Source organism: Maylandia zebra, linkage group LG7 (genome assembly GCF_041146795.1).
Source record: "Maylandia zebra isolate NMK-2024a linkage group LG7, Mzebra_GT3a, whole genome shotgun sequence".
In the NCBI taxonomy this organism is placed as follows: domain Eukaryota; kingdom Metazoa; phylum Chordata; class Actinopteri; order Cichliformes; family Cichlidae; genus Maylandia; species Maylandia zebra.
In genome coordinates, this window is record NC_135173.1 from 22,331,566 (window position 1) to 22,358,073 (window position 26,508).

Below are 26,508 nucleotides of genomic sequence, written 5' to 3' on the forward strand. Positions count from 1 at the left end.
AGGAAACTAGATACGAATAGAGGTTAGGGAGCCTGAAACAAAGTTTATGCCAGGCCACTGATTTGACTAGCAAGCTTAACTCATCACCATCATCACCTTAAAGAGGCTGGGCGATTCTTTTGATTTGGATTATCTTTTATTGTGTACCTTTTTGTGTATATAAAACCTCTGTAAAAATTACCAAGCCCAGATTCTAAAAGAATGTGAAAAATTATCTCCCAGAGAAATGTTTCCCATGTCACTTATTTATGTCACCATAGAAACAAGTATTAAACAGCTAGTCAATCACTTTTTACTTTTTGACGGGAGTAGTTTTTGCTTGTCTTCAGCTACAAGCATGGCAAATGCTTTGTTGACTATTGTATATGTATGATTCAAGTGTGTTATACTCCCAGTATATAAGATCATCTTTTCTTTAGAAAAATCCTTTGTGGTAGGACTTTATTGTGGCTGTTATTAGCATTACTGTGACTAGCTATAACCTAGCTATAGCCTGTGACCCAGGCTAATATTTAGGGACAGACAAAATTCATATTAAATGAAATATCAATTTTAAATCATCACATGATAATTGAATATGTTTCCTGGATAAAAATCGTAAGGTACAGCTGATAACTACACTCACTGAATTTGGTGACACATGTCCTTTTACCTTGTTTTCACCAGGCCAGCTGGTCACACCAGACTGGATAACAGACAGGAGATAAAACAAAAGGGTAAAAAAGATGTGCTGCTGTGATATATGGGGTAATACAAATTCCTGTTTTTATTCATCTTTTTCTTTTTGTAAAAAATGACTGCATGTCACCATAACCTGAGAATAATATTTACAAAAACAAAGGGCATGACACAAATATTGTCAAAAATGATTAGCATCATCAATAAATTGGGACACGTTACACATATGAGACACATGTGTATTCCAAATTTTCCAGTGCTGTCATATACTGGCTTGGTGAGAAGAGCAAATTAAATTGACACTACTGATGGATTGTCTAAAAAGGGAGAGTAATGGGTTTATTGTGGGAGGAAAGTGTTTCTGACAGCTAGCATCTGTTAATCCAGCAATGCAAAATAAAAGCCTAAAAAGTCATTTCTCCATGCTTTTGTCATTATCTGAAAAATATAGCAAATAAACACCAGGCCTCAACTTCAAAATATGAGCCCAATCAACACCTTTCTGACAGTGTTAAGGGTGTTCTTCACGCTGTAACACCTTTACCTTTAAGGATTTTGGGAGACATAGCTTGACATAGCTTAAAATAAATACATCTCAACTGATGTCCCACCAGTATATATCTAGACGGTGGAAGCTTGTTAACATCTCTCTTGCAGGACATATTTATTAAACTGGCAGTATAAACATTTATATAAAAACACTCAAATGCTAATCTAATCATAACACGGTATATGAGAAGTTCCACTTTGGGCTCTGGTGCTCACTCCTCAACAGAAACAGTTAAAATTTACAAAATCTTATCCAAGCACTGAGTCATGAATAGTGTTAGAAAGTCATTTAAAAAAATACATTCTGATGCAGAGATTATTAATCACTCAATTCTAGCAGCTAACCTTTGTAATTTCTAAAATATAATTACATGTTGTACTACATGTTTCAAGTAACCTAGTATTTTGTAAAAGACTTGCACACCTTATAGTGATCATTGATGTTAGACAGGCACTTTAAGTTCAATCTAAACTGAAATTACAATGAAAAAAAATGACTGGGTAGTAAAAGATTAATGTTATGAAGCTTCATTTTGCTTTATATTTTCATGTAGTTCCACTTTGAATGGCACTTAAAGAATCAAAGAACAAAGATTAATGTGCAGAAAAGTGAACATTAGTCAATTAATTGAACTAATGAATAAAAAGTGAGCTATTATACTCACTAAGAAAACCAAAAGAGAGTGGGTTCGTATTAGCTAAAAAGGCATGGAGAAGTGATAGCTCTTGGAAAAAGTTAAGGATATGCAGTTCTCTTCTATTTTCTCGTCTATAAGGTTCTCACTGCTGTCTTTGTTCAGGGGGTGCTTGATTATTACAGTGTGTCTTAAAAGCATTAAATCATGGTGATCAAAACAGACCACTGCGATTATCTGGCATTAAGCTCAAGTCTCTATCTTGACATTGGAAAAAAGGCTTCACATAACATTGACGTAGTTTTTGTGGTTTAATCAAGTCTGGAGTTTTGAGAGCGCGGGGCGGTCTGGCCAGACGGCTGGAGCAATGCACGAAGGTGATATTTGAGACTATGTGTTGAAAGTCGAGCTTGCTCTCTCTTTCCAGCATGAATTGAGAGGTGATATTTCTGCAATATGTGTCCAGTTTCTGCTCTATGAAAAGACTGCATTAACAAAGACAAATGACATCTGATAAAACTTGTTGTTGTCACCTGAACTGACGCTAACCTCAGGCAAGTTAGTGAGATATAACAGGAAAAAGCAATGTGTGTTATACTGTAGCAGAAAAGTATAAACACTTCTAGATACATAGGTAGATATCCTTTGAGGTAGATACATATTACGATATACATTAATCATTTGTCCTTCCCACAGTGATAATGCTACTAACACAAATACAAGTGATAGGGAGACAATCTACAGTGTTCATTTATAAAAATATCTTTTACATTAAAAATGTTTCAATATCAAATTTTCATCAGACTAACATAAACCTGTCAAAGTCAAATAAGAATCATTTTAGTTCAGTATTTCCAATCTGTGTTTCATGTGTCTTTGCAGATGTAAAAGGATGGTACAATAAGACAACATTGAAAGGTCTGCTAAATGCCCTAATTTAGCTTAAACAGAAATTCAAATGCTGGGAGGAAAAGATTGATTCAGTGGCAATTTTTACTTACCTGCTACTTACCTGGCATATCACTAGGTGCACTCATATTGGTTCGTTACTGTTACATGGCAATGAGTGAAATCAGTGGCCACTGTGACTTAAAGATTGGAGAGGACAGTTGGAAAACAAAACATTTTCACTGTTTCCCCAGTTAGCAAATAATCTCTACTTTCTATAACCTCCTAAGACCCGAAGTCTTCAATGGCATGCATTTTTAATTTCTCTTCAATATTTGGGTTGATTGGCACCTAATGAATGTAAAAACAAAGAATTACCAGATTTCTTTTTTTTTTTTTTTTTACCAAATCTTTGTTCCTGAGAAAAATGAGATTCACATATGAGGATATTTGTTTAAAATTTCAATAGCACAGTGGCAGTATAATGTCCTCGTAAGTGGATACCAGGCCCTTGTAGAGCAAAATGTAATATTTTGCTCTAGACAACCCAAAATGTGATGTCCACATATGTGAACGCCAGGTCCTAGGAGGTTAAAAAAAATGGCTCTCAGATTTTCTTAAAAATATTTTCTGCATGTTCAGGAGTTGTGCTTAGTCCCTTAGTTACAGTGGAAATAAATCTAAATGCTTCAGCATACTAAGACATTTAGGACAATTTGCTCCCAACTTTGTTTGGGGATGGCCCGTTCTGGTTAGAATATGACTGTGCAAGTTTTAATGAGAAAATGTGGTGTAAAAGGACTTGGCTGGCCTGTACAGATTTCCAACCTCAACTCGATAGGACAACTTTGGGATCAATTGGAGTGGGGACTGTGAGTCAGGCTTTCTCATCACATATCAATGTCTGACCTCACAAATGCATTTCTTGAATAGTCAAAAATTCTCATAAACACTCCTGAACCTTGTGGAAATCCTTCCAAGAAGAGATGAAGCTGCTATAGGTGCAAAGGTTAGGACCTAATGGATGAAGAATGGGATGTCACTCAAGTTCATATGAGTGTGGAGGCAGATGAGCGAATACTTTTGGCAGTAAAGTGTATATGTACTTGTAGATATCACAAGTAGATTAATTATTAGATTGTTTTATTTTTGTTTTTACATTGATTCTTTACTTGCTATGAAAAACATCACCAGGGCTGTGACTAAACAAATAAAAAATTAAACTGTCTCACGTACATTTAAACATTTCTTTACCAGAATGCTGAATTACAACCCATCAGATTCTCCCTTGTTTTAATGACAGAACTGTAATTAATTCTATAATGCCCTTTGTATCATATTTGACACATGAGTTTCTGAGACCTCTATCTCATCAACATGATCAATACTTGCCATAATTTCAAAATGTTAGGAACAAAATTCTTTTTTATTCTAAAATTAACATTGTTGTTGTTAACAAACAGTTGCCAAAAACACCTAATGTATCAAATGTGATACAAAAATATATCATACACAAAATGATATAGCAAAAAAAATTGTGAATTTTGTTATAAGGGTCAATAAACATCTCAGTTCCAAAAAATCAGAATTTTTGGGCTAATTTTTTGATGGGTTGGGTCTTACAGGGTTAAGGGCAATTGTAAATAAAATGCAGTTGTTTAGTTATGTCTCAAAAAGTACTTTGCAAGGAGTACCAACTACCTCTTGAGCTATGGCCCAGCCAGTGGAATGAACTGAACCATGTTATCCATGTGAATGGAGAACCTTATCTTCACCTTCTGGACAGAAACATTACTCTAAATGAATGCTAATGTTGCTCCTTGAAATGTTCACAGGCAAATGATTCCTAACAAGTCCGCAGCAATAACCGCATCCCTATCACAGACACTGTGCTTCAAGGTAGTCCTGCTGGACTATGGTGGCAAAAAAAAAAAAACCCAACAGATTTAATGGTATATCATGTTTTTTTTCACTTTTTTTTTGCAGTGTAATGTTTGAGTGAATCTTTATTTGCTTTTGTCTTGTGCTGCACCACATTAAATGCATACATGCAGAATATCAGCATAATGTAAAGAGACAGCAATTGCAGACAGCACAGCACAGCTGTAAAAATAGGCATAAAGAATTACACATAGCGATGTAAACAAAAAGCAGATGTTTTACAAGGTTGGAAATACATTCAACATGCTTGTAGACCTCAAGGATACGTATTATGTACTTTGTGAGCATATTTGAATGTAAACAAAAACCTGTTTGTTTAAAAGCCTCCACAGGACACCTTTAATCACTGCATGACCATATTCATTATTACCAAAAAAAAGTCTCATAAATAGCATCAATTTACTTTAATATAGACAAGTTCACACATATCTACTTACATCATCTGTCATGCTTATGGTAAAGGGGTTCCTGGTGTTGTGGGTTACATAAGCCTGCCTTTGCTTTCACATACTGCAGGAGCCCACTCATATCAGTGGGTGACATCCCTCCAGGGAGAGTTATGCATCCCCAGGGAGGTGAGAGCATGTCATTGGTGCAAACGGTTGGCTAAGGCTCAGAGGGAGCGTTTTAATTGTAGCTTGTGTCATGTTGAAATAGTCAGTAAGGCTTTGGTGACAGAAAAGGTTGCCAGCAATAAATGGTGTTGTGTTACAAGTATGATATGTTTTTACAGGTCTTCCAATGGTTACAGTGGCTCATGCTCTTTTTTGAAATGTGGAGAAATGAGGTCTTCTTCATGTTAAATGGATCTACGCCTTTGTTTTATTCAACACAATTGTGTTTTGGAGAATTGGGCTTTTATGCTATTTAAATAAAAAGTGCTTATGTGTACAATGCATTCAAACTTAGAATTATTACATTGAAAATACACAGGAGCAGGTTTGCGGTTTGTGGAGGCCGCCATGTTCCCAGCATCATATTTGAATATAGTGGCTGGTATGTGGTTAGAGACTGGCCACATACTAGCATATTGCCAGAGAAGGGGTACTCTACACCAAAGAAGCGAAAATGTCATCCTCTTTCTCATAACCTCAGGCCTCATCTCCTGAACTGAAGCCAGGGCTCTAACACATGAAAATGTGCATAAACATGTTATTTATTCCCGATATTGTTGTAGTTACTTATTGTCAGCAGATTAGACATGCGACCCTAAGCAACAACAGTGACATGTTATAAGCCTACATTCTGCCAACTAATATTAGGCTGAATCATCCTAAAAATAATATTTTCTGATAAACTGATAAACAGTTTGATTACATTCTCACATCATATGAGAGTTTATTCAGTAAGGGTCAGACAGAGAGAGCAACAACCCGACACTGACAGCTGAGGTAAACAGTAGACTCCTACAGATAGGAGACAACTCTGGGGCAGCTCCAGAACCAGTCTAAACAATAGCAGAAACACAGGAACAGGTCTCTCTTGGCTAACTAAAATATGTTTGTCCTACAGCGACCACCGTAGCTAAGATTATGCACTATCCACATTATGGGATGGGAAGTTTTACACATACAAGACCATGTGGTTGAAAGGAAGCTTGTTATTTTCTCCTCAGATGTATGAAATACAACTGAGAGACAAAAAGTGCTTATTTTAAACATTTCAGGTTGTCCGTTCACCAAGTCTGAGACTAACAAATATGCAGTCCAATCAATCCACAGTTAATGCAAAAAGCTCTCCTGACTGTCATAAGTCATTTGAAATTATCTGTAATATTTCACATGCCAGTTAATTTGAAGGTAATTTCAGAGGCATTGTTTGTTCAGCTGAAAAGCAAAAGTCTAATTAATCTGCACGGGCTGCAGTGAACGGCGAATAGCTATTGTAAAGTCATTCCACACCTGAGAGGAAGTGTTCAGAATATTCTAATTGTATTCCCATTTCAGCTGTCAGCAAGAGTGACAAATAAGTTGCCAATCTGCTGACTGTGAGACAGATGAAATTGAACGTTCAAGCTTTGCGAGTGAATTTGAGGTTTAATCTTAGCATCCAGCCAGAAAATACTAATCCTTGTGATGAGTGTATGCATGTTCATTACCAGAAATGAAAGTATAAGCCAAGTGGAGAACAATCAGCGACAGCACTCACCACAAATAAAGTCTTTCCCCGAGTGCTTTATTTGCGCAGTAAAACTTTTCTATTGTCCCTGCCCTATCAATAGGGAGACAAGAGAGAATGCAAATCCAGAGCAACCAACCTCTACTCCACACTCAAGTGTGAGCTTAATTAGCTTCAGGAGCAGGTTTGTTGAACAAAAACATGAAGAGCCAGACATTGATCAAGGGAAAGGCTCGAAAGATAAAGCACCAATGGCAACCTGAGTTGTCTTTAATTAAAAGTAAAGGGTTTATCCTTGCAAACGGGAGCTGCTGGTCTCTAAAGGGCACTCCAATTACAGACTGAGACAAAAGGGAAAAAATCCACTGGAGTAGTGAGCTTGTCGTGTCAGAGTTTTGATTTGTGTGGTGTTACAAAAGCCATGTAAATTGATGCGTGTAAATTTGTTGTGTGCGTGTGTGTGCGTATGAGAGACAAATATATGTATAAACGGGTATTGTACTTGTAAAAATATGTAAGTGTCGGGTCAGCAAAGAGAGTCTGGTTATGATTTTCCATTCTTTGAAGATCTGTGTGTGTGTAACGTGTGCACGTGCAAGTGTGCTGGAGAAGGGTAGGGGCTGGGGTTGGAAAGAAGGCGTCCCTCTAGCGGTCCCTCCCCAGCCCTGCCCCTTCACATAGAGAAGTATCTTGTAGCAGGTCCCAAAACTGGAAACTCATTCAGTCTCTTCTGAATGGAGTGTCTTTAACACAACAGTGGAGGACTTAACTCTTCAGCAACGAAAATATGAGAGCCCTGCATCTGGTTTTTGTTGGTGCCTTCCTGAGTGTACTGCTCTGCCTCCCCAGCCCTGGTCATGGAGGTAAGTGCCACTGCAAATCCCTCTTTTAGTGTCCTGGCTCTCCCCTTCTGCTCCCATTTGTCAGAGATCCACAGAAAAAGATCAGATCACCATCTCTGTCTGAGGCTTCCCCTCTGCATAAATCCAACCATGGTTGGCTGACAAGTTAATCCCTCAAAACAAACCCAGTATCAACGTTATCCTTTACAGATGCTGCACTGGGCTACAAACTTTCTAAGTAACTCCACATCAGATCTTCAGTTGTCTCCCTTTTACTGTTGTTTATTCATTCTCACGGGACACATGTCACTCACTGTTGTAAAACCTTTTATATTCTTCGATGAAACTCAATACACTGAGGAAAAGATGAGCAATGGTCTGACCACTTGTCCAAAGGCTGGGGCAACATCTGTCGGCTTCTCCTCTATCGCATTTTTTCTTCTTTTTTTTTTTCTTTTTTTTGCTTTCAAGTCTGTGGTGAGCTGAATGAGTGAGCGCATTTACCTTGGGAATGTTTGCATTGAAAGCGTGTTGCCAAAAGGCAGGAGGTAGAGAAGTTGAAGCCCTCTTAGCTGAGGTCCTGCTGCCGGCAGCAATGAATGGCTCTTTCAGAGGGGAAGTGCACAGTGGAAGGCAGAGCCGCTCCTTATCCAACAAGAGAGAAGAGAGATGAAAGTAGCAGTGAGAGAGAGAGAGAGAGAGGTGCTAGTAAACGAGTGAGAGAGGCAGTGTGTGTGCGTTTACAGGAAGCAGCCGCTTGATGGCCAAAGGATTATACAATGATCCCTTAGAGTAAAGAGGTACAGATATACTTTCTCACTATGATGAGCTAGTTTAGTCCTGCTGGATGCAAGTGCAGTTTGTGTGAGATGCAGAGTGCTGTGTGTTTTAATGGGAAATGAAACCCCCTGTCTTCAAACAGCTTAAATAACTCACATTGCCACAAAGTTGTACACATGGCAAGTTGGCATGTTCAGCCTTGGACTTGAGCAGCTGTTGGGCCCATTGTTTTCCCCCTGCTGTCAGATTTTCAAACCCTCGCTGAAAATTCCACTCCAATTAAGTCTGGACAAATGTCTCCATTGGCAGCTAAAGTGAAAAAGTGTCCCTTGATCTGCATGTAGGAGTATTGCTTTGTTTTAGTGGCACATAGTCAAAGCTCGGCCGGGGAGCTGGACTCGGTTCTTCGGCACTGTGATCTGTTCACGGCAAGCATGAAAAGAGTCATCTGCCATTCTGTTTGCTCATTTCTAGATAAACCCCGCTGACGGGCGTGACAGTGACCCCTCTGCTGAAGAATTAGCTTTACACTGAGCAAACAGTGCTGTCTGAGTACAGAAAAATATGATTTGCTAGCGATTTATTTGCTAGCCTTTTGCATAACTGTAATTTATGTCTTTATTTAGATATAAAGTACACATTCACATGTTGGTGTTATAGTTACAGTAGCTTTGCAGTTCTCCACATTTTTAAGATGAAATGTTCCTTTGATTGAAAATGTGGCAGAATATAACACAAAAACTGCACCGGGGAACGATTTCTCCTCATCTAATTTTCTGCTGGCACAATCCTCTGTGCCTCAGTGTGAACAGCACTCACCCACTGACCCTAGAGAACTAAATGCTAATGTTGACCAGATGTACCAAGTCACTGATTAGATTTTGGCCCCCTCTGCTCTACAAAATGCCTGCCACAAGCTGTTGGGGGATTCTTCCATAGGCATCCTAGAAGGCTTACAGAGGGCTTCATTTCCTCCCAGTGTTTAAGTCTTCAGCTGTCACGGGACATGCACGCATGCACAGTGTCCAGATGCTTTGGTATTTTTTGTAGTCGTTTGCACCTTTCTACTGGGGATGCCCATACTGAAGTGGTAGACTTGTAGTCACTTTTATTGCAGTTCTCCAAGTCCAGAGAAATATAATCACTTCTGCCACAACAGCAGAAGCAAGCAGCACAGTGAGACGTCCACTATCACAACACTTTATATGAGCTTTCTTCTGTGGTGCAATATCCCATTTTCCAATTGAGTCTTATGCTGCTGTTTTTCATCCACTTAAATTGCTGTGAAAAAGTATTTGCTCTGTTTCTGATTTTTGTTTTTTTTTATTTAATGTCACACTTACCAAAAATCACCCCAAATTTTTTCATAGTACTCACGTGACATGTGAATTAATGCAAAAATGCAGTTTTTAAAAGATGATTTTATTTATCAAGGCAGAAAAAAAGTCTTTCACATAACTCTGGAGGAATTCTGTCCCAATCTTCTTTGCAGAATACTTTTAATTCAGCCACTACCTGTTTAAGGTCATGCCAAAACATCTTGATTGGATTTAAGTCCAGACTTTGACTAGGCCACTCCAAAACCATTTTGTATTGCATGCTACTAACTTGCTGGTGTGTTTCGGATCATTGTCCTGCTGAATAACCCAAATGAGAGTGCGCTTGAGCTTCATGGCACAAACTGATGGCCAGATATTCTTTACTTCAGGATTTGTGAATAGAAAGCAGAATTCATGGTTCCGTCAATTACAGCAAGTCATCCAGATCCTGAAGCAGCAGAGCAGCCCCAGACAATCACATTACCACCACTATATTTGACTGTTACTATTATCTTTTTTTTCTATTAAATGGTGTGTTAGTTTAAAACCAGATGCTTTTCTAAAAATGTGGGAAATTGTGTTCTCTTTGGTCAGCAGTGTTTTGGTTTTTTTTGCCTAGAAACACTCCCACATATGCCATTTTTGCCCAGTCACCTTCTTGTTTCTGAATCATGAACTCTGACCTTATCTGTAAGGCCAGTGGCAAGTAATGTCTGCAGTTCTAATACAAATTCCTGCAACAAAAGCGATATTTTTTGGACACACAGCCAGAAAATCTGTAGTATTCTGTATTCATTCATTATGAGAGCACTTTTTTCATATCAAGAGAAACTTGCTTTATCATGGTTGTGTCTGAAATTGGACTTGACATGTTCCTGTTCTGAGTCTTTAAAACACCCTGCAGCTCTCTATCTGTTCAGCAGACTTTAAAGCTGACTTTAACAAAGTTTGGAAAAACTGGATGGGTAGTTATTTCCAAATCATAAATAGCTCCCCAGTGCATACACGTTGTTTGGTTGCCCTGGTAATAGAGTTTTTCCTCATTTTTCTGTCTGTTGATAAGTGCACAAAGTTTGATGTTCCTAAGGAAGTCACATCTACTGCCACTCCCACTGTTGGCTGTTATTTACTTATTTACTGATTTCCTTTTTTCTTGCAAATCTTTCTAAATTAGGTATCTTGTTTGTTGTCTTGTTTTGCTTTCTGAAAATCCATTTATGAGATGTAGGCATTTCTAAAATACAGATATGAACAGACAAGCCCCTGCTGGCAGAACAAATGCTGCTGTGCAAATTGCTGCCAATGAATATGTTATGAAATACATACCATCTATCATCGCAAAAGCACTGTTTGAATTCCCATATACCTAATTGAGGAAGCTTTTCCTAAATTGCTCAGATAACACACATTAAGAGAACATCTGCTACAAACAATATCAAATATTTTATGCACATTTGTAAATGTTTCAGAGATGTCTTTCTGCTGAATGTGTTTGCATTTTCAATTGCAAAGCTTAACGAAGGGATTTGCATCCCAAGACTGCATATGAGCCAGCTATCTCCCCATGGGTATAATGTTACTATGGTAACAAGAAAAAAAAATAAATATGGAATTTGCCTCGGCTTTGTGAAGTGTCCGTATACAAGGCCTCCACATGTTCCTTGAGAGTTGGCAGGGAAAATGGTGTGACTACAAGTGTCTGCACAGAAGATTAATAAATCCAATATTTGTGCTGGGAAATTGATGAGATTAGCCTTTATTCCAGGTTGTACTGGTCCCGCAGACATGCTTCGTGACCCTTCCCTCAACTTTTAGTCTAAACACAACGTAAAGCTAAGATAGGATAGAAAAGTAGCTTTTGGAGTAAATGTAAACAAGAAAATCTGTGTTTATAAAAGGAGGGAAGAACACGCAGCTCCTCATCTGCCTTTTCTCTCTCAAGGGAGGACCAGGTGCTTGTAGCTCACAGTGAAATGCTTTTGTATTAAAACTGAGCGTCTTATATCCATGTTAGTGTTGTTAGTACACTGTCATAACAATGCTGGGTTCAACATTGCAGCTGACCAATCACGTTCTCTAAGCTTAGAGTTAGCATTAGCCAAGAAGTTAGCTAATGCGATGAAAAGCTATCACAAGCAAACCAACATAAGTAACCTAAATTTGGCTGAAAGCAAAGCTAAGTTGGTAATATAGTTGTTGTTTTGCATAACTTCATAAAGAAAACTTTAGAAATGCTTACCATTTGTTCCAAAAGAGAGTTTTGTATAAAGAAAGACTTTTTTCCTCTTTTCCACCACAGTGCAGGGCAACGGCATCACAACATGACTTATCAGTTTCATGTTGATCCTAGTGGACCAACATCAGACACACCCATCCACTATATAGTGTTTGCTACATAGTGGACACAGTTAGAATAAGTAAACACTGTAACGGATAACAGCACAATCTATACACATTACTACCATATTAATCTATGCACACCTATTCATTTCTGCATACTTTACCGTAAATGTATCCACTTACAAAAGGATGAGAGAAACTGCAACTGTGCTACAAATCTTTTATGAATTATCATTATGCTTTTCATTTCATAAGCAAGCTACTTTCCACTAACACATTTACAGTTTAAATTGACCAGCTAAAATCTGTAATTTGAAAGTCATGCTGCTCTGGCATAGAAGGAGATGAGCCACTGCACGGTTGAAACATCTGAGGAGCATTATGCTTGCCAGGCACTCTCAAAGAGTAAGAAAATCAAATTAGCTCCATATCTGGTGTCTCTGTTTTGTTTTGTTTTTTTGTTTTTTTGTTTTTTTTTGGGGGGGGGGGGGGGGGGGGGGGGGGTTGTTTGTTTCATAACAGATAAACAGGCTGCAACACATGATGTCTCGATGGATGTAGCGCTCCTTCTTCTGTACACTACCTTTCATAGCGTCACTTCACTGCTTTGTAGTGCACTATAGGGGAAATTCACAGTCAAGATATAGAAGGCTTATGCACTTACATAGCGAATTGGTGGACAGTTCAGACACAGCCATGTTTTATTTCCCAAGAAAATATGAGCTATAATCTGCTTCAAAACACAATAATACAAATCCCACCATTGAGGAGAAAGCAGGGTTTTGTTATGTTGTTTTATCTTAACATTTGCCTTAAAGAAAACAAAAAAAACCTCAACTCTGATTGCTTATGCACTGCAGACGAAGTGCATGTCATCAAAAACTTAAGTGCAGTATATGAGTGGCCCTTGTACTTGAGACAACATTCTGCTCACTGCCAAGCTCCTTCTTTAATGCGTCATGGAAATGAGACCCTTATTTCATCTCGAAGCATGGACGACTATCAATATTGATAATGTTTCTCGTATGATATAACCTTCCTCACTTCTGCCTGCCTGATGTTTCATCCTGCCACTTTCAGAGAGAAAGTTTCAGTGAGTCGTGGTTTATTAACTGCTTTTTTTTTTTTTTTTAGGATTCTGGCCTGAGGCAAACATCATTGCGAGAATCCAAAATTAGCTGTATAGGCAACCTGCCTTACCCTGCTCCTTTCCTTTCTATAGCTTCATCTTGTTACTACAGGTAGAATTTTATATTTGACCTGCAGCTACAGAATGAACAGCATGTCTGTTCAGTGATTACAGTGGCGGGCCAATAATAGAGTTTTTTAGAGGTTTGATTGCTGTAAAAGCAATAACTTCTGTCAGCTTGTCCTTGAGCAAGACACTGGTGCTCATTCACAACGTGCTGCTGTGGTCAGATAAGCAAGTCAGCTACAAGCAAGAAATGTAAAATACAAAAGGCCTTAGAACAGTTGGGCTTGCTGACCACCTTATCCTTTCTTTCACCTCAGCAGCACAGCCCCAGCCAATTTACAAGGTGTTTTCATAGTTTCCGTCATTTGCATTAGCTAGCGGGATCCCAAGAATTTGGATGACCTTGGAACACCCATCTTGGAGCCCCAGACGGTCAGCGTCTAGTGCATATGCTTCTAAAATATCATATGATAATAAAAATATAATTGATGAGGGGCCATGAGAGCATCTAGAGTTACATTTTTGATAGTCCTAGTTTGAGCTCGGCTCGTGTAATGCAAATCCTTCTGTTCCTGTCATAGGTCTTGACAGGAAAGATCACTACATTGACAAAAAAAATGAGCCATACATAACTAAATCTGAGTAACAGAGTAATCATAACATAGGATGAAGATATCAAGTTTATCAAGCTGTCTTTTATGCAGCTGTAGATGTCAATGCCGGAGTAAGAGAGAAATTCTGACATTGAGGCATTCAGTGTCTTCAAAAGCACACGTGATAAAGTACATATCACTTTATTCTCAGTGTGATGCGAGAACCCTGAAAAACAAAACATACAAATACATGTCCCTTGCCTTGAAGACTCTGTACTCCTCTGGCAGATGATCTTTCCAACATTGTTCTCTTTGAGATTGCTGGCTGTCATTGGAAGGCGGCTCAGATAATTTTTTAGGGTTATGATCTGCTCAGAGCAGGCAGACAGCCCACACACAGAAGTCATTTAGCTTGGGGTGTGTGCACAAAAGAGTTTCTGTGCATAAACACAGGCCCAGATTTTGTCCCTAGTTAGACGTTCAGAAGCTATTCCAGCAGGGCTTCCTGTGCTGTTTTAACCCCTTTCAAGGCAATCAGATAAGTTGGTGGTACGGTTGAGTAATGGAGATTCTGTAACCAGATTTCAGGCCTGTAGGTGATTATTTGGAATTTCAGATTGTTACAATTACCTCGTCGCCATACAATTTTCGGCAATTCTTACCTACAGCAGCAACAGCACGGGGTTATAGCTGCGCCGGCAAGGGAGGAAAATAGCTGACATTTATCAAAACACCACACTGTACAAAAAGTGTGACCAATAATTTTTCTCTAAAACCATGACAAAAACAAGTAGTGAATGAATACCACTGGCAGACATAACTGAGAAAAAATATTATTTAAATGGCTTGAGAGAGATATTGGTGGTGGAGGTGTAGGCAAAGGATAAAAAAATTGCAATAATTATGAAACATCACATGCTAAAACATATATTTTCCTTTTAAATCTGTCCAAGGTTATTGATGGAATATTTAATTACACTCGTTGCAACATAATGTGTTGTATTTACATCCTGCTGCCATGCTTTGTCATTTGCTTAAATTACTAGAGGTTGTATATCTGTGTGGGAATCTAGCCACGCATACAGTAAGGTCCAGATTTGAAACACCTTGAGACACTGAAACTGAGAAACACCTGCAAATTTGATGCATGTTGACAGTGTAAATTTTCATTTCTGTTTGAAATGGATGAGATTTTCAAGGCAAGTATTTATATGAAGATGCCCAAGTTTGTGGCCAAACTCCTCAAAATAGTTACACACAGCTTTTTAAGGTGGCGGCAGGTAGATTGTTCCGGGTCCTTGTGGATTTAAGCTGTCAGAGTGCCTTCTGTCTCCTCAGGCTAATTCAAAAATATTAAGACCACGACTCTTTGGAGTCCAAACCACCTGCTGAAGTACTTGTTTTTCTTCTTGTCACTGAAGATACTTTTTGTGTGTACTCCAGTTTTGGTGCTATGAATGTAAAAAGCAAAACTTAAGGTTCAGTCTGTCAAAGGAACTGAAACTTTTTTATGAGCGTTGTTAAGGAACCAGCGTGTTAAACACACCCTAAAATACATTTTTGGCATAGGAGCAGGCAACCTTGTACAGTAAAGTACTGCTCCCCCCCCCCCCCCCCCCACACCACCATCCCCCCCAAAAAGCCCACAAAACAAAACTGTAATAATGTGATAATTTTATGCACATTATGATACCTGTAGGACCGCAATGGGGCCAGAATCTGTGTGGGACATTTACATTCAAAGTGTGTTATGACCCTGAGAATGATGGACTTGCATTCTTAACTGGCTGCACCAAATGAACTGTGTTTATTTTTGATAAGAGCTGTCGGGGAGTTTAGTGCCCAAAACGAGAACTCTAGAGAAAATTCTCATCATCACAGAACGGCCAAGTTTTCAATAAGCAGGAATTATGCATGACCAGATGTCTCGATATGAGCCGCCTCTATGGGGTTTTCTTGTTTTGTTTGGGTTTTTTTTTTTTTTTTTGAGGACAGTCTATTTTATCATTTGAATAAAGAAGAATCCATTCTGTTCTGGCTGCCATTGTTTCCTTTATCAATTGAAAATACATGAAAAGGAGGAGGGGAAAGGGATTAACAAAATTTTTTCTCATTCCAAAGACCTTTTGTGGAATCACTTATTCCCTCTAAATCAGTTTTCAAAATCTTTCTTCTTTGTTTGTCTTGTTGATCATCTCATCAGATGTTTTTTTCTTTTTAATGATCATATGACGTAAATTATGTCTGTGTTTTTATTGGGGAACAGTGCCTTCTTTGTTGAACACTGCACTGCCTGTTACTCACATGTCCTGGAATCAGACAAATGTTGCCAGTAGGGTAACAAAAGGCAAGCACAGGCGCTGGAAAAGCAGCATGAATCATGGGAAAAATGTTTCCAGTGTTGAGCTGATTCATATGAGGACATGTTTGGAAAAGCCTGAGGTTTCCACTGCAACATCTGGAGCTGGCTTGGTCAGTTAGGAGCGAGGCAAAGCTGGAGGCTTTAATCAGACTGTCCCACTGATTTTGCGTACCGAATATAGACAAAACATCTGTGGTGGAAGAATGTCAATTAGCCAAGTTTTGAAGTATTCTCAGGGTTGCTTGTTGCTTTTTGCTTGAAACAGATGTACAGACTGGGTTGTTATCAGGAGCCATTATTAATCTCCTGGCAGCCCTCCAACTTCCTGAAAACGAAGTTTTGTATACAGTCAGCCAAACAAAATACATCAAATGCTGTACAGCAAATGAAAAAAGATGGCAATATATTATATGTCGAACTGCACATTTCTCAAGTATAATTGTTTTGTTCACACTGTTCCTTAGAGAAATGAGCATGCTATTTTTAAGTGAATCAGTGGTAGTGTGCAGATGAATATGACTCACTGTTTTAAATATAGAGAAATCCACTTCAACTGTGGGGACTCCCTCCAGCCCAGAGGGTGTATGACTCACAAGCACAAGGCTGCAGTGGTTAATCATGAGACATCAGACTCCAGACTAATAGTTTTTTGTGCTTCTAATTAGTCGTCCACTCCTAGTTGTTATAAGCCTTTGCTCCAGGACGGCAAGACGAGTTGCTGCAGTGCGAGAACCTCCAGGGACAAACAGCATAGTTCTGCTTGGCGCATTTGGTGACTGACAGAGTTTAGAGTTTTTCCTGCAAACTCCTTAGATGTGACGTGGGAAATTCTCCAAAAAATTTAACACAGATGTGTTTTTTTCCACATGCATGATTTTCAGCGATGAAATTCCCCTTTTTATCCAAATAGCTAGTCTCCTGCTATCAAATAGCTAGTCTCCTGCTATATTATTCCAAAAACACAGCAGCGGGGGGCTGCGGTTAGGACAGACACTTTTCACAGCATGCAGACCAGTGCCAGATCTCATCCTGTTGAACATCTTGATCAACACCACAGAGGGACCTGAGCAATTTGAAGCCAGGTGGCCTCATTACAAGCTGGGTTCATACAGAATCAAAGGGGGTGGGGATAGCACCAGCCCTGGGATCTGGCATTCTGGAATAGCATGGCCTAGTTAAATATAGCTAGACAGTAGCGCTAAGCAAGAGCATGTTGCTTCACACTAGGCTGACGAAAGAGACAAGGGAGGAAGGGAGGAAGGGAGGAAAAGGGGATCCAGGGTGGGGATTTTGGCTGTGTGTATGTGTGCGTGTAAGAGAAAGTGTTTATGTGTGTTTTCTTTATGCATTGTGGCTCACACAGATCCCAGTGTTGAGGGACCAGAGCAAATGTCGTCATTGCATTGGTTACGAAGGCTTAAAATAACCAGAGGAAATGATGTGTCCCATGAAGTTTAGTTTGACTGACTGTCTGCAGTAGCATGAAGCAGAGAACAGCTACACAGAGGAGCTGAAACACACGTCACTGCTTTGCCAAGTTACACAAGCTCCTTGTGCAATTATGTGTTGAATCTTTCACACAGTGATGGCAAAACAGATCCTCAAAACCTGCTGTAAAAACGTATTTGCTCCCTTCCTGATTACTTATTTATTTGCAAATTTGTCACAATTAGATGATTCAGGATATTGAGGAAAATTCAGTTTTTCATGAATCATGAATTAACTGTGATTAACCGTATTCACTAGCCATGCCCAGGCCCGATGACCGACAGACCTGCTGCATCGAGAAATCACTTAAATACAACCTGTCCGACAAAGTGAAGCAGGCTAAAAGACTTCTAAAAGCAACACATCATGCCACCATCTAAAGAAACAACAGAGAAGCAAAGTCATCGACATATATCCAGCTGGAAAGGGTTACAAAGCCATTTTTAAGGATTTGGGACTCCAGATTTAAGTCCTCTGGTTCTCTCCAGCATTTGACCTTAGAACTGAAGAAGCTTCTCGGATGAGAGGTGAAACATCTTCAAGCAACTTAAAGAAGTCCAGACGCTTTTCTTTCCAAGCTTCTTAGACTACGATGACATGGATGACTGAGAACCTTCACAGTTATACAGTGAGAGTCATTATCAAATGGAGAAAACCAAAATTCAACAACTCAACCAGGAGTTCACAATACAACCCCGAACAACATCTAAAGAACTGCAGGCCTCACTTGTCTCAGTTAAGGTCAGAGTTCATGAATCAACAATAATACATAGACTGGGCAAAAATGGCATCCATGCAAGAGTTGAGGCATCCACTGCTGACCAAAAAGAACACAAAGGCTCATCTCACATTTGCCAAGACACCTCTTGATGATGGGAAAATATTCTGTTCTTAGCTGGGCTTGATCTGATGGTAACAATATTGGCTTTCCCATGTCTATAAAGCTCTTTAGAGGTTGTTTGTTCGCTGTATTTGTTTTGGAAGCATCTTCACTTAGTAGCTTAAAGCCTTTGCAGCGTTTTCTACATGAACACGACCAACACACTCATAAAACACATATCATTTTGAACCATTGCATTACATTACCCAATAATTCTCTATCATCACTAAGCATGTATTCCCATTTCAACGCATTATTAACGTGTCATCAAAGGGGAGGGAGATCAAGCTCAAAAACAACAATAAGCTTTATTAAAAACAATTAGAAGAAGTAAATATATATTGCCCTTTAACTTCTCATTAGAAAATGAGAAAAACAAATCGGGACTCTAAGCAACTGACAGCACCAGGCGGGTGCATTGAAGTCAACAAGTAATCAGCCAAACCAAAAATGCAGATGATAAGGAAGGATTACTGTGATCCAAGAACAACCTGTTTTTTGTGGCTAGTTATGCAGTCTGATGTACTATATTGAGTCCGGCCTGGGCCATTGGATAGTCCCCATGGGAATGTGAAGATACAGAAAAAGGGAAGCTGACCATGTGTGACCCCAGAGCATCCTGTCCTCTAACAGCCAAAAACACATTCCTAAGCTTCTCTTCAGAGCAACGCTTCATTGTACTTTACCACAGAGGAGATACTTCAGATATCTGAAATGTTATTGAGTTTGGTTTAGATTTGGGTAGCTTGATTGTCACCACGTGCTTACTCGTAGTAAATTGCTGGGTTTCTTTCTGCAACATTGTACAGTCTTCAAGCTACAATGCAAAGTGACCTGAGAAGTGGTGCTATAGAAATATGACTGAAGAGAACTGAATTCTTGTGTTCTCACAATTGCTGCTTTCTTTTTATGGTCTTCTGATGGGGAAGGTTAAGCGTAAGGTTTAAATTATGCAGGTAAAAGAATGTTTCCACTTGATTTCATAAAGCTAACCAATGATATATATATATAAAACCCATTTTAAGTATGAAAATCTCCTAGAAATGTGGTCCAATCCTTGCTGAATACTCCCCAGAGGCTGTATAGTGAATTTGCAGTGAAAGAGAGAACATTTGCTACACATAAGGGAACCAATAACTGCTGGATAGCAATTAGCTCAAGGCCAGCCTAATGGGGGGAAAACTGAACTTGTTTTTCTGTCTTCCTGCTTTTTAATGCACACAAATGTTTTTTGTTTTTTTAAATTACCGAACTCACAGTACTTCTTTGCCCTTTGCCCTTCCAGTAAAAACTAATCTTGTACATATATGGAAAGGCAAAATGGTCAAGTAAACAAACTGTGTTATATAAACAGATGGCCATTTAGTCGAAGCAGGCTGGAGGGAAGCTTTGGAGTGTAGTTTAAGACTGTAGTTCCTACTAACTTTGAAAAGGATTAGATCTTTTAAATGTTGAACTAATAATTTGGGTCACTGGTTTCCATCTGTGGATGTCTATATATCTGTAATATACAACCAGTTACATCAGCTTTCTACATCAGTAGGTGAAAAAGCAATCATCATCATTTACTGAGTAATTAGTCTGAGTTCTGTCTCAAATGAGATAAGTAGGTGAAGGTGAGTTACAGTTGTAGTATGAGCCAAGTGAGACATTATGGATGGGGAAGCATGATTAGGAAGGGTGTGTCTTGGGTTTCACACACACACATACAAACAAGCACTACCATACTTTAGCAGACAGTGAAGGAGAGTTTAAGAGTTTAAAACTGAAATATCTGATCCCTGGAAAGTGTAGGCCAAAATAAGAATATCCCCCCGTGATTCTGAAAAGCAGTATCACAGCCACAATAAACTTTCTCTAAACAAAATTTATGTTTTCCACTTTGCAGCCAGACATTATCAGCCCAGACAGTAAATCAGTTTGTTGACAGGGGACGATCTTCGAAAACTGACAGGACAAAAATGGAGCTTGATACAATCAATCACAGTTAGAAAAAAACAAGAAAACAAAAAAAAAAACCTTTTTATCTTTCTGCAGGAGTGAAGATTTCCTTTCAGTAATTTGTCATATTGTCTATTTTGGTGGAGGTCTCAACACTAACTTGCTCAGCAGCTGTTGCTGCAGCAAACTCATACTGTCGTCTAACGTGCAAGCTACTTGTGAGGAAAAATATTTTCCTGGCAGCTCAAAGTGGAATAAACTCAACCCACTGTCTTGCCAAAGGCAATGTGGATCTCTTTTGAGATGTAAAGGTACACAGTCAGTTATGTGGAAAGCTATGGCTTCATGTTAAAGGCTCTTAGTGTTTTACATGGTAAATAGCAGAGATAGCAGCACTGGTGAGTGAAACATCTCATGATAGAAAAACTGAGGTTATAATTACTGAAATTGCACCTACTCAAGTATAGACTCAAGTATAGACTCAAGTATAGACTCAAATTCTGACTCATTGATTAGGTGTACTAATGAACACTGCAGCTTTGAGCCCATACCATATTACAGATTGTGCTTGTTAAACACATGTTGGCATTGCTCTAACCTTTCCCTTCACCTCAAATGGGAAACCTCCAGCTTCTCAAAATTGACTAACTCTGCAAAAAAGCCTCTCCCAAGCAGCCAACTCTTCATACCGGGCGCACTCTGCTCCTGGAGAAGAGGCTGTTTTCAACATTACATCCATAGCTCAGCTCTGTGCTGGAAGGTGAAATCCAGTCCAGATTGGAAACAACATGATTCGGTACTGTCTCTTGAAGTTTGGAATACTGAATTACTGCCAGGGAATGTTCACTTATTACCTGACATCTGTCTTTGTGCATGTAGATCAGCATTCCTGAGTCTCTGTATGTGCTGTGTGCGCAAAACTTTGGAGCTAATGTAGCAAACCTTGCTTTACCTTTGCAGGACCTGCCATTAGAAATCAAATGCAAAAAAGCTGCATTAAAGCATCAGCAAACTCTGAGTTTCTGCCGTGCACAGCACACGGCTGCGATCGGAAGAAATGTAATAGAGGTGAAAAAGAAATGACAGCTAGATGATAGATGACAGTCCTACTATGGAAATGCTGTGAACCAGTAGGAAAGTTGGAGCTGAAAAATGAAGCCAACACTTAAGTTTCAAAAACAGCAGTGCCTCAAATGGTCCAAATGTAAGTCAGTTACTCCCATGTTAATATATCCAAATTTACAGTCTATAGCTACATCGTCACTACCTTAATTGTGATTCCTATTTAAAAGTAAAATGGGAGGCCGAACCTTCAGCTCCCAATTTGGATTCGGGAGACAGACAACCTCTCTCCCTCTACGACTAGGCTTTCCTTTCCTTTGTTCCTTTCCTTTCAATTGGAAATAGACTTTAGGTCATGTTTGGGATATTAGTGTATTTATACTGCAATTATGTGATGACTACTACAGATTATTGTTAGATCCCTTCCAAAAAGTCTCCACCAATGTTGGTAAATGCATTTCTCTTTTATTAACTTTGTGTTGTGTAACCTTTTTTTAACACCTTTCGCACCACCCTCTTAATCTTGATCTTAATATAGGGGGTACTCAGTGGTGGTGACCATAAGGCTAAATTTAAGGCTTTAGATTGTAAATTCACAGATCAGTATTACATCCATTCTTTATGAACAGTTTATAATGCAGAATCATGGCTTTACAAAGGCTCGAAACCCACTTACACTTTCTGTTTTCAAGTTTCTGGCTTAGCGCACTGACACATTGCCTTTTACTTCCAACTTATTATGAATTTTTTTCTCTTTATACTGCTGCCATTACTACTACTCACCTAATCTGGCCTGGAAAGAGCTGCAAATGGCTAAAGTCTCACATCATGGCCTTGATTTAATTTAAAGGCAGAAAACAGAGCCCAGAGGAGGTGCATAAGTCGGGTTCCCTCTCAGACCATTTGATTTACAACATGCTGAAAGGTTATTATGGATTTTTGGTCAAGATAAGTTATTTCAGACTCTAATGGCTGAAATTCGGTGAAATTCGTGGCTTATTTTCTGTGTCTTTCCCTTAATATAACTACTAGGTTGTACTATGTTTATCAAGCGCAACATTGATTGCTGCAGTGTTAATGAGAAAATTGGTGGCGGTGGTGTGGGGTTAGCATAAAGGTGCTACTCTTTAGAGCAGCACCACTCTTCAGGGAAAGTTACGTAAGTGACATTTTAAACCCTTCATGGGTAAAGTTCTAGAACAGATGCATAACTGCTCATATATTATTTGTTGTTTGTTGTTTGTTTTTTTCAGTTACCTCCATGTTGTGAATTATGAAGAACATGGTGTCATATATTCCATTCGACCCCCTGACAATAAGTTCTTTTTTTCCAAAGTCATGTGTTTTAAGGGCTATGCTGTCAGTTATGTTTAATGTAACTATGGAGTGCATGATCCATTTACAGACAATGGTGGGTTTTTTTTTTTTTCCTTGACCAGAAAAGACCTCCTCGGGCCTCTTTCAAATGCTAGTCATAAACTATTGATGGTGGTCCGCATTTGAACTTACTGCTGACTCCTGAATCACATCACTCAGGAGTGAGGTCATTTGGAAACAAACTTAGTGGCCCCAAAATAGTCAGTCTGTGTGGGGGGGAAAAGGGGAGCTATACCACATGAGGCCACTGTATTGGATTTATGAATGAGGCTTTAACTATGAGCAGGTGTCCAGTGTTACCGATATAATAAACGTCTTTCCTGTGAGTCTTGAGTTACAACAAGTATATTGTCAAGGGAGGGAAAAAGTGGTACTATGCTTTGTTGAGTGAAAAAGAGATAAATAATGTTAAACCATAGAACCTCATGAGTATCGTTTCATATGGGGCATGTGGTATGATTTTAGGGAATCAATATGAAGACATGGAACACATGTTGTGTGAGGAGGACACTATAGTTTGACATTTTAAGGCAAGTCCTGTACCGCTTTGCTTCACCCTTCCTCACTCCGATATGCTAGCTTTCTGCTTTTTAAAATGGAGAAATCAGGACTAAAACAAAATCACAAAATATATGCAATCAAATATCTAAATTTGTGCAGCAATAACAGAAAGGATGGATGATGTATATATATCAAAACACATGGACAAAAAACATTAAATGAGTGAATAAGCCCCGCTCAATAACAAATGAGCTATTGTGTCGTCACAGTGTTGCTTCACATTCACACTGCTGGCTTGGAAGCTCAGCGGTTAAGCATGTTCATGAAAAAGCAGCATTGTCCCGTTTTGTACTTTGCAGTTCAGTGTTCTGGATGTGTTTATTTCCATGGGTCTTATTCTGGTTGAATCGAGCACATCTGTACAGCATCTGAATGCCAGCTGGATGGTAGTGGATGCCTTTGGCGGGATTAACGAGAATCAGTGCACTACGGAGCGGCATTCATTAGCAGTCAGAAATACACGCGCCGCTTCTCTTAGCCTGTGGAATTCAATTCTTCAACCTCATTTAAATTCTTATAAACAACTGTAAATATATTCATAACTAACTTCAGAACTCATTTACATTTGATCTATGGGGACAGCGCCATGCATTCTGAACAACTTCTCAACAACATATGTTGTGTTACATGCATGCCTCGAACCCATTATTGTATCCAGGGTGGTAACATAGGAGACGCTGATAAGTCTAGGTTTGACAATAATGGAAAGAAGAAATGGGAGACCTGTGAATGAACTGAGTTACAGCGTCAGCAGTATTCATTTTCATGTATAATTCAGTCAGTCTGCATGTGTTCGGCACAGTTGGAAGGGAAGCTTGAGAGCTCTAAGAGTGAAGCATGTTATTAGGTGCTCAGAACACCAAAGTCTTAAAGACTTAACTTTAAGATTAGTATAATTTTGTCAAAAATGGCTGGAGTGATTGATCTTGATGTTGGCAAGTTCTTTGTCAAGATAAAACTACCCTCTGTATTTCTGTGTGTGTGTATGCTCCGGCTGAACTAGAGCTTCCTGCCGAGGATGACTGTTGCCACATCAGATATCTGAAGCAGTTAAAAATAAAACACATTATTAAGATCTTATGAAGCTGCTGTCACACAGAGAGTGACGTTATTGGAAATAAGACCAACACCCTGATGCTACGCCAAGGCCTTCTGGTGAAACAGCGGCTCAGAAGCCTCCAGAACGAGCTCTTTTGCCCCCCGAAAAACAGAATCCCCTCCTCCCATCGGGTACACTGCGTACTTTCTCTTTGAGTCTTTCTTTCCATTTGTCCTTTCCCTCGCTGCATTTAGTCAAGTGTCGGTTGGAACAGATTTTTGAGGACACAAAGGATCCTTTTACAGTAGCCATCTGAAAAATAACTTTCTGTGCCATTTGTTTGGTTTTCCCTTTTTTTTGGAGGAGGAGGCAGTTTCCTCCACAGCCCGGGTTGGACAGCTCCTCCCTTTTTTGCAACCGAGTCGCCCTGCAACTTATAAATGTTTAAAAAAAGAGCCTCCTTCTGCTCGCTCCAAAACCACCTCAAAGCCTGGCAGAGTTAAAGGGCGAATGCAGTAAAAACGTATCAAACACATTCCATGTCATCAGCCACAGAAAACCCTGTTGGCTGTGCAGGCGAAAGGTTGTTCATTTCTAAACAGTTTTTTCAAGCTCTCCAAAGATCACCTTGCTTCTGCCCACCCGCAGCCCCACGCGAAGGCTGCACGGTCGTTTAGTGTCACTTCACCCTCAACTGCTAATTTGATAATTACATAAATCCGCCTGGATTTATAGGATGCATCTTCGCAACAGTTTGCTTTTTCGCAGCTGCTGCTGGATTCTCTGCATGGCAGGTGCGTCGAGGATGACGGGTGAATTTTTCAACATTTTAGCAACACTGTGCCTGATATTCACGTCATTAGGCATATTCGCACCAGGGAGCCACCGCTGGTAACTGCAGCTTACAAGTATTGCTCAAGGGCACCTCATTGAACCTGTTTAGTGGGAGGAAACGGCATTACTCAACCCAGAGTTCATTTGGAGATTCAAACTGACATCCCTGCAGTCATAAAACCTCCTCTATAACCTTCATGCCATCAGCACATGCATATGCTTTTCACTTCACATCAGGTGGTCCTTTCTCTGTATCAAGAGCTGTGTATGTGTGTGCATGTGTGTGTGTTTGCTTGAGAGGATTGAACTAAGTGTGTCTGTGGTTCATTGGACGGACTCTGTGAGAAGAGGAAATGGGAGTCCTCGTGTGTTTGTGTGTTTATGTTTTTCTTCATGTGTGTGTCTATCTGTAGCATGAGACAAACAGATGACTCATTTATTTTAAACTTCTCATAAATCATAGCATAAGAGTTTACCCATCATTGTACTACTAGAATAAAAACAAACATGGTTGCCATATACCAAGGCTGGTTATAAAAGGTTACAAAAAGAACACATTACCTTTATGGGGAACTAAAAAAAACGTATAAAACTAATGGTAAAACCCAGCACCACACCCTGCAAGTGACTCAAAGAAAGGAAACAAAATGTCATGCAGCTTTTACAAAACTACTGACCCGGCTGCACGTAACATGTCTAAACGACAGAGCCCCAATTGTCTGAGAAGGAGCCACATACACAGCCAAGTATTTGCAGCAGTGCCTTGTTAACCATTAATTATGCTGCCATTGCTGAGCAGATGCACATTATTCAATTATCTTGACTGTAAACCATCTTAGCAGGTGGGCTTCCAGTTTTCTGCAAATCTTTGGCTCCTTATACTTAGCAGTTTTTTCTATTTAAAAAGAGCAAAAGCAGGAGAGCACTGCCTGCAGTAATCCTGTTTGAAAACGTGGGTACGTGTTGCTGTTGCCATAAATAACTACATTCACCAGCCGCTTCATTATAGATATACATGTGCACCTACTTATTAACGCAAATATCTAATCAGTCAATAACATGGCAGCAACTCTGTGCTTTTAGGCA

The 26,508-nt window shown here is 39.4% G+C and overlaps 1 protein-coding gene and 1 long non-coding RNA gene across 2 annotated transcripts in view; one reads left to right on the forward strand and one right to left on the reverse strand.

Moving 5' to 3' along the window:
* Positions 1 to 7,507: 7,507 nt before the first annotated feature.
* Positions 7,508 to 26,508, forward strand: part of cspg4 (chondroitin sulfate proteoglycan 4) — a 75,658-nt gene continuing 56,657 nt past the window's right edge. The window contains exon 1 of the mRNA XM_004570281.4: positions 7,508 to 7,672. Coding sequence (XP_004570338.1) covers positions 7,597 to 7,672 — 76 coding nt within the window. The 5' untranslated portion in view covers positions 7,508 to 7,596. The remainder of the gene's footprint in view (positions 7,673 to 26,508) is intronic.
* On the reverse strand, positions 15,838 to 17,322 carry LOC105941382 (uncharacterized). The gene is made up of 2 exons (XR_001167980.3): positions 16,765 to 17,322; positions 15,838 to 16,565 (listed from the first exon to the last, which is right to left on the reverse strand). It is a non-coding gene; the product is annotated as an uncharacterized LOC105941382 (long non-coding RNA).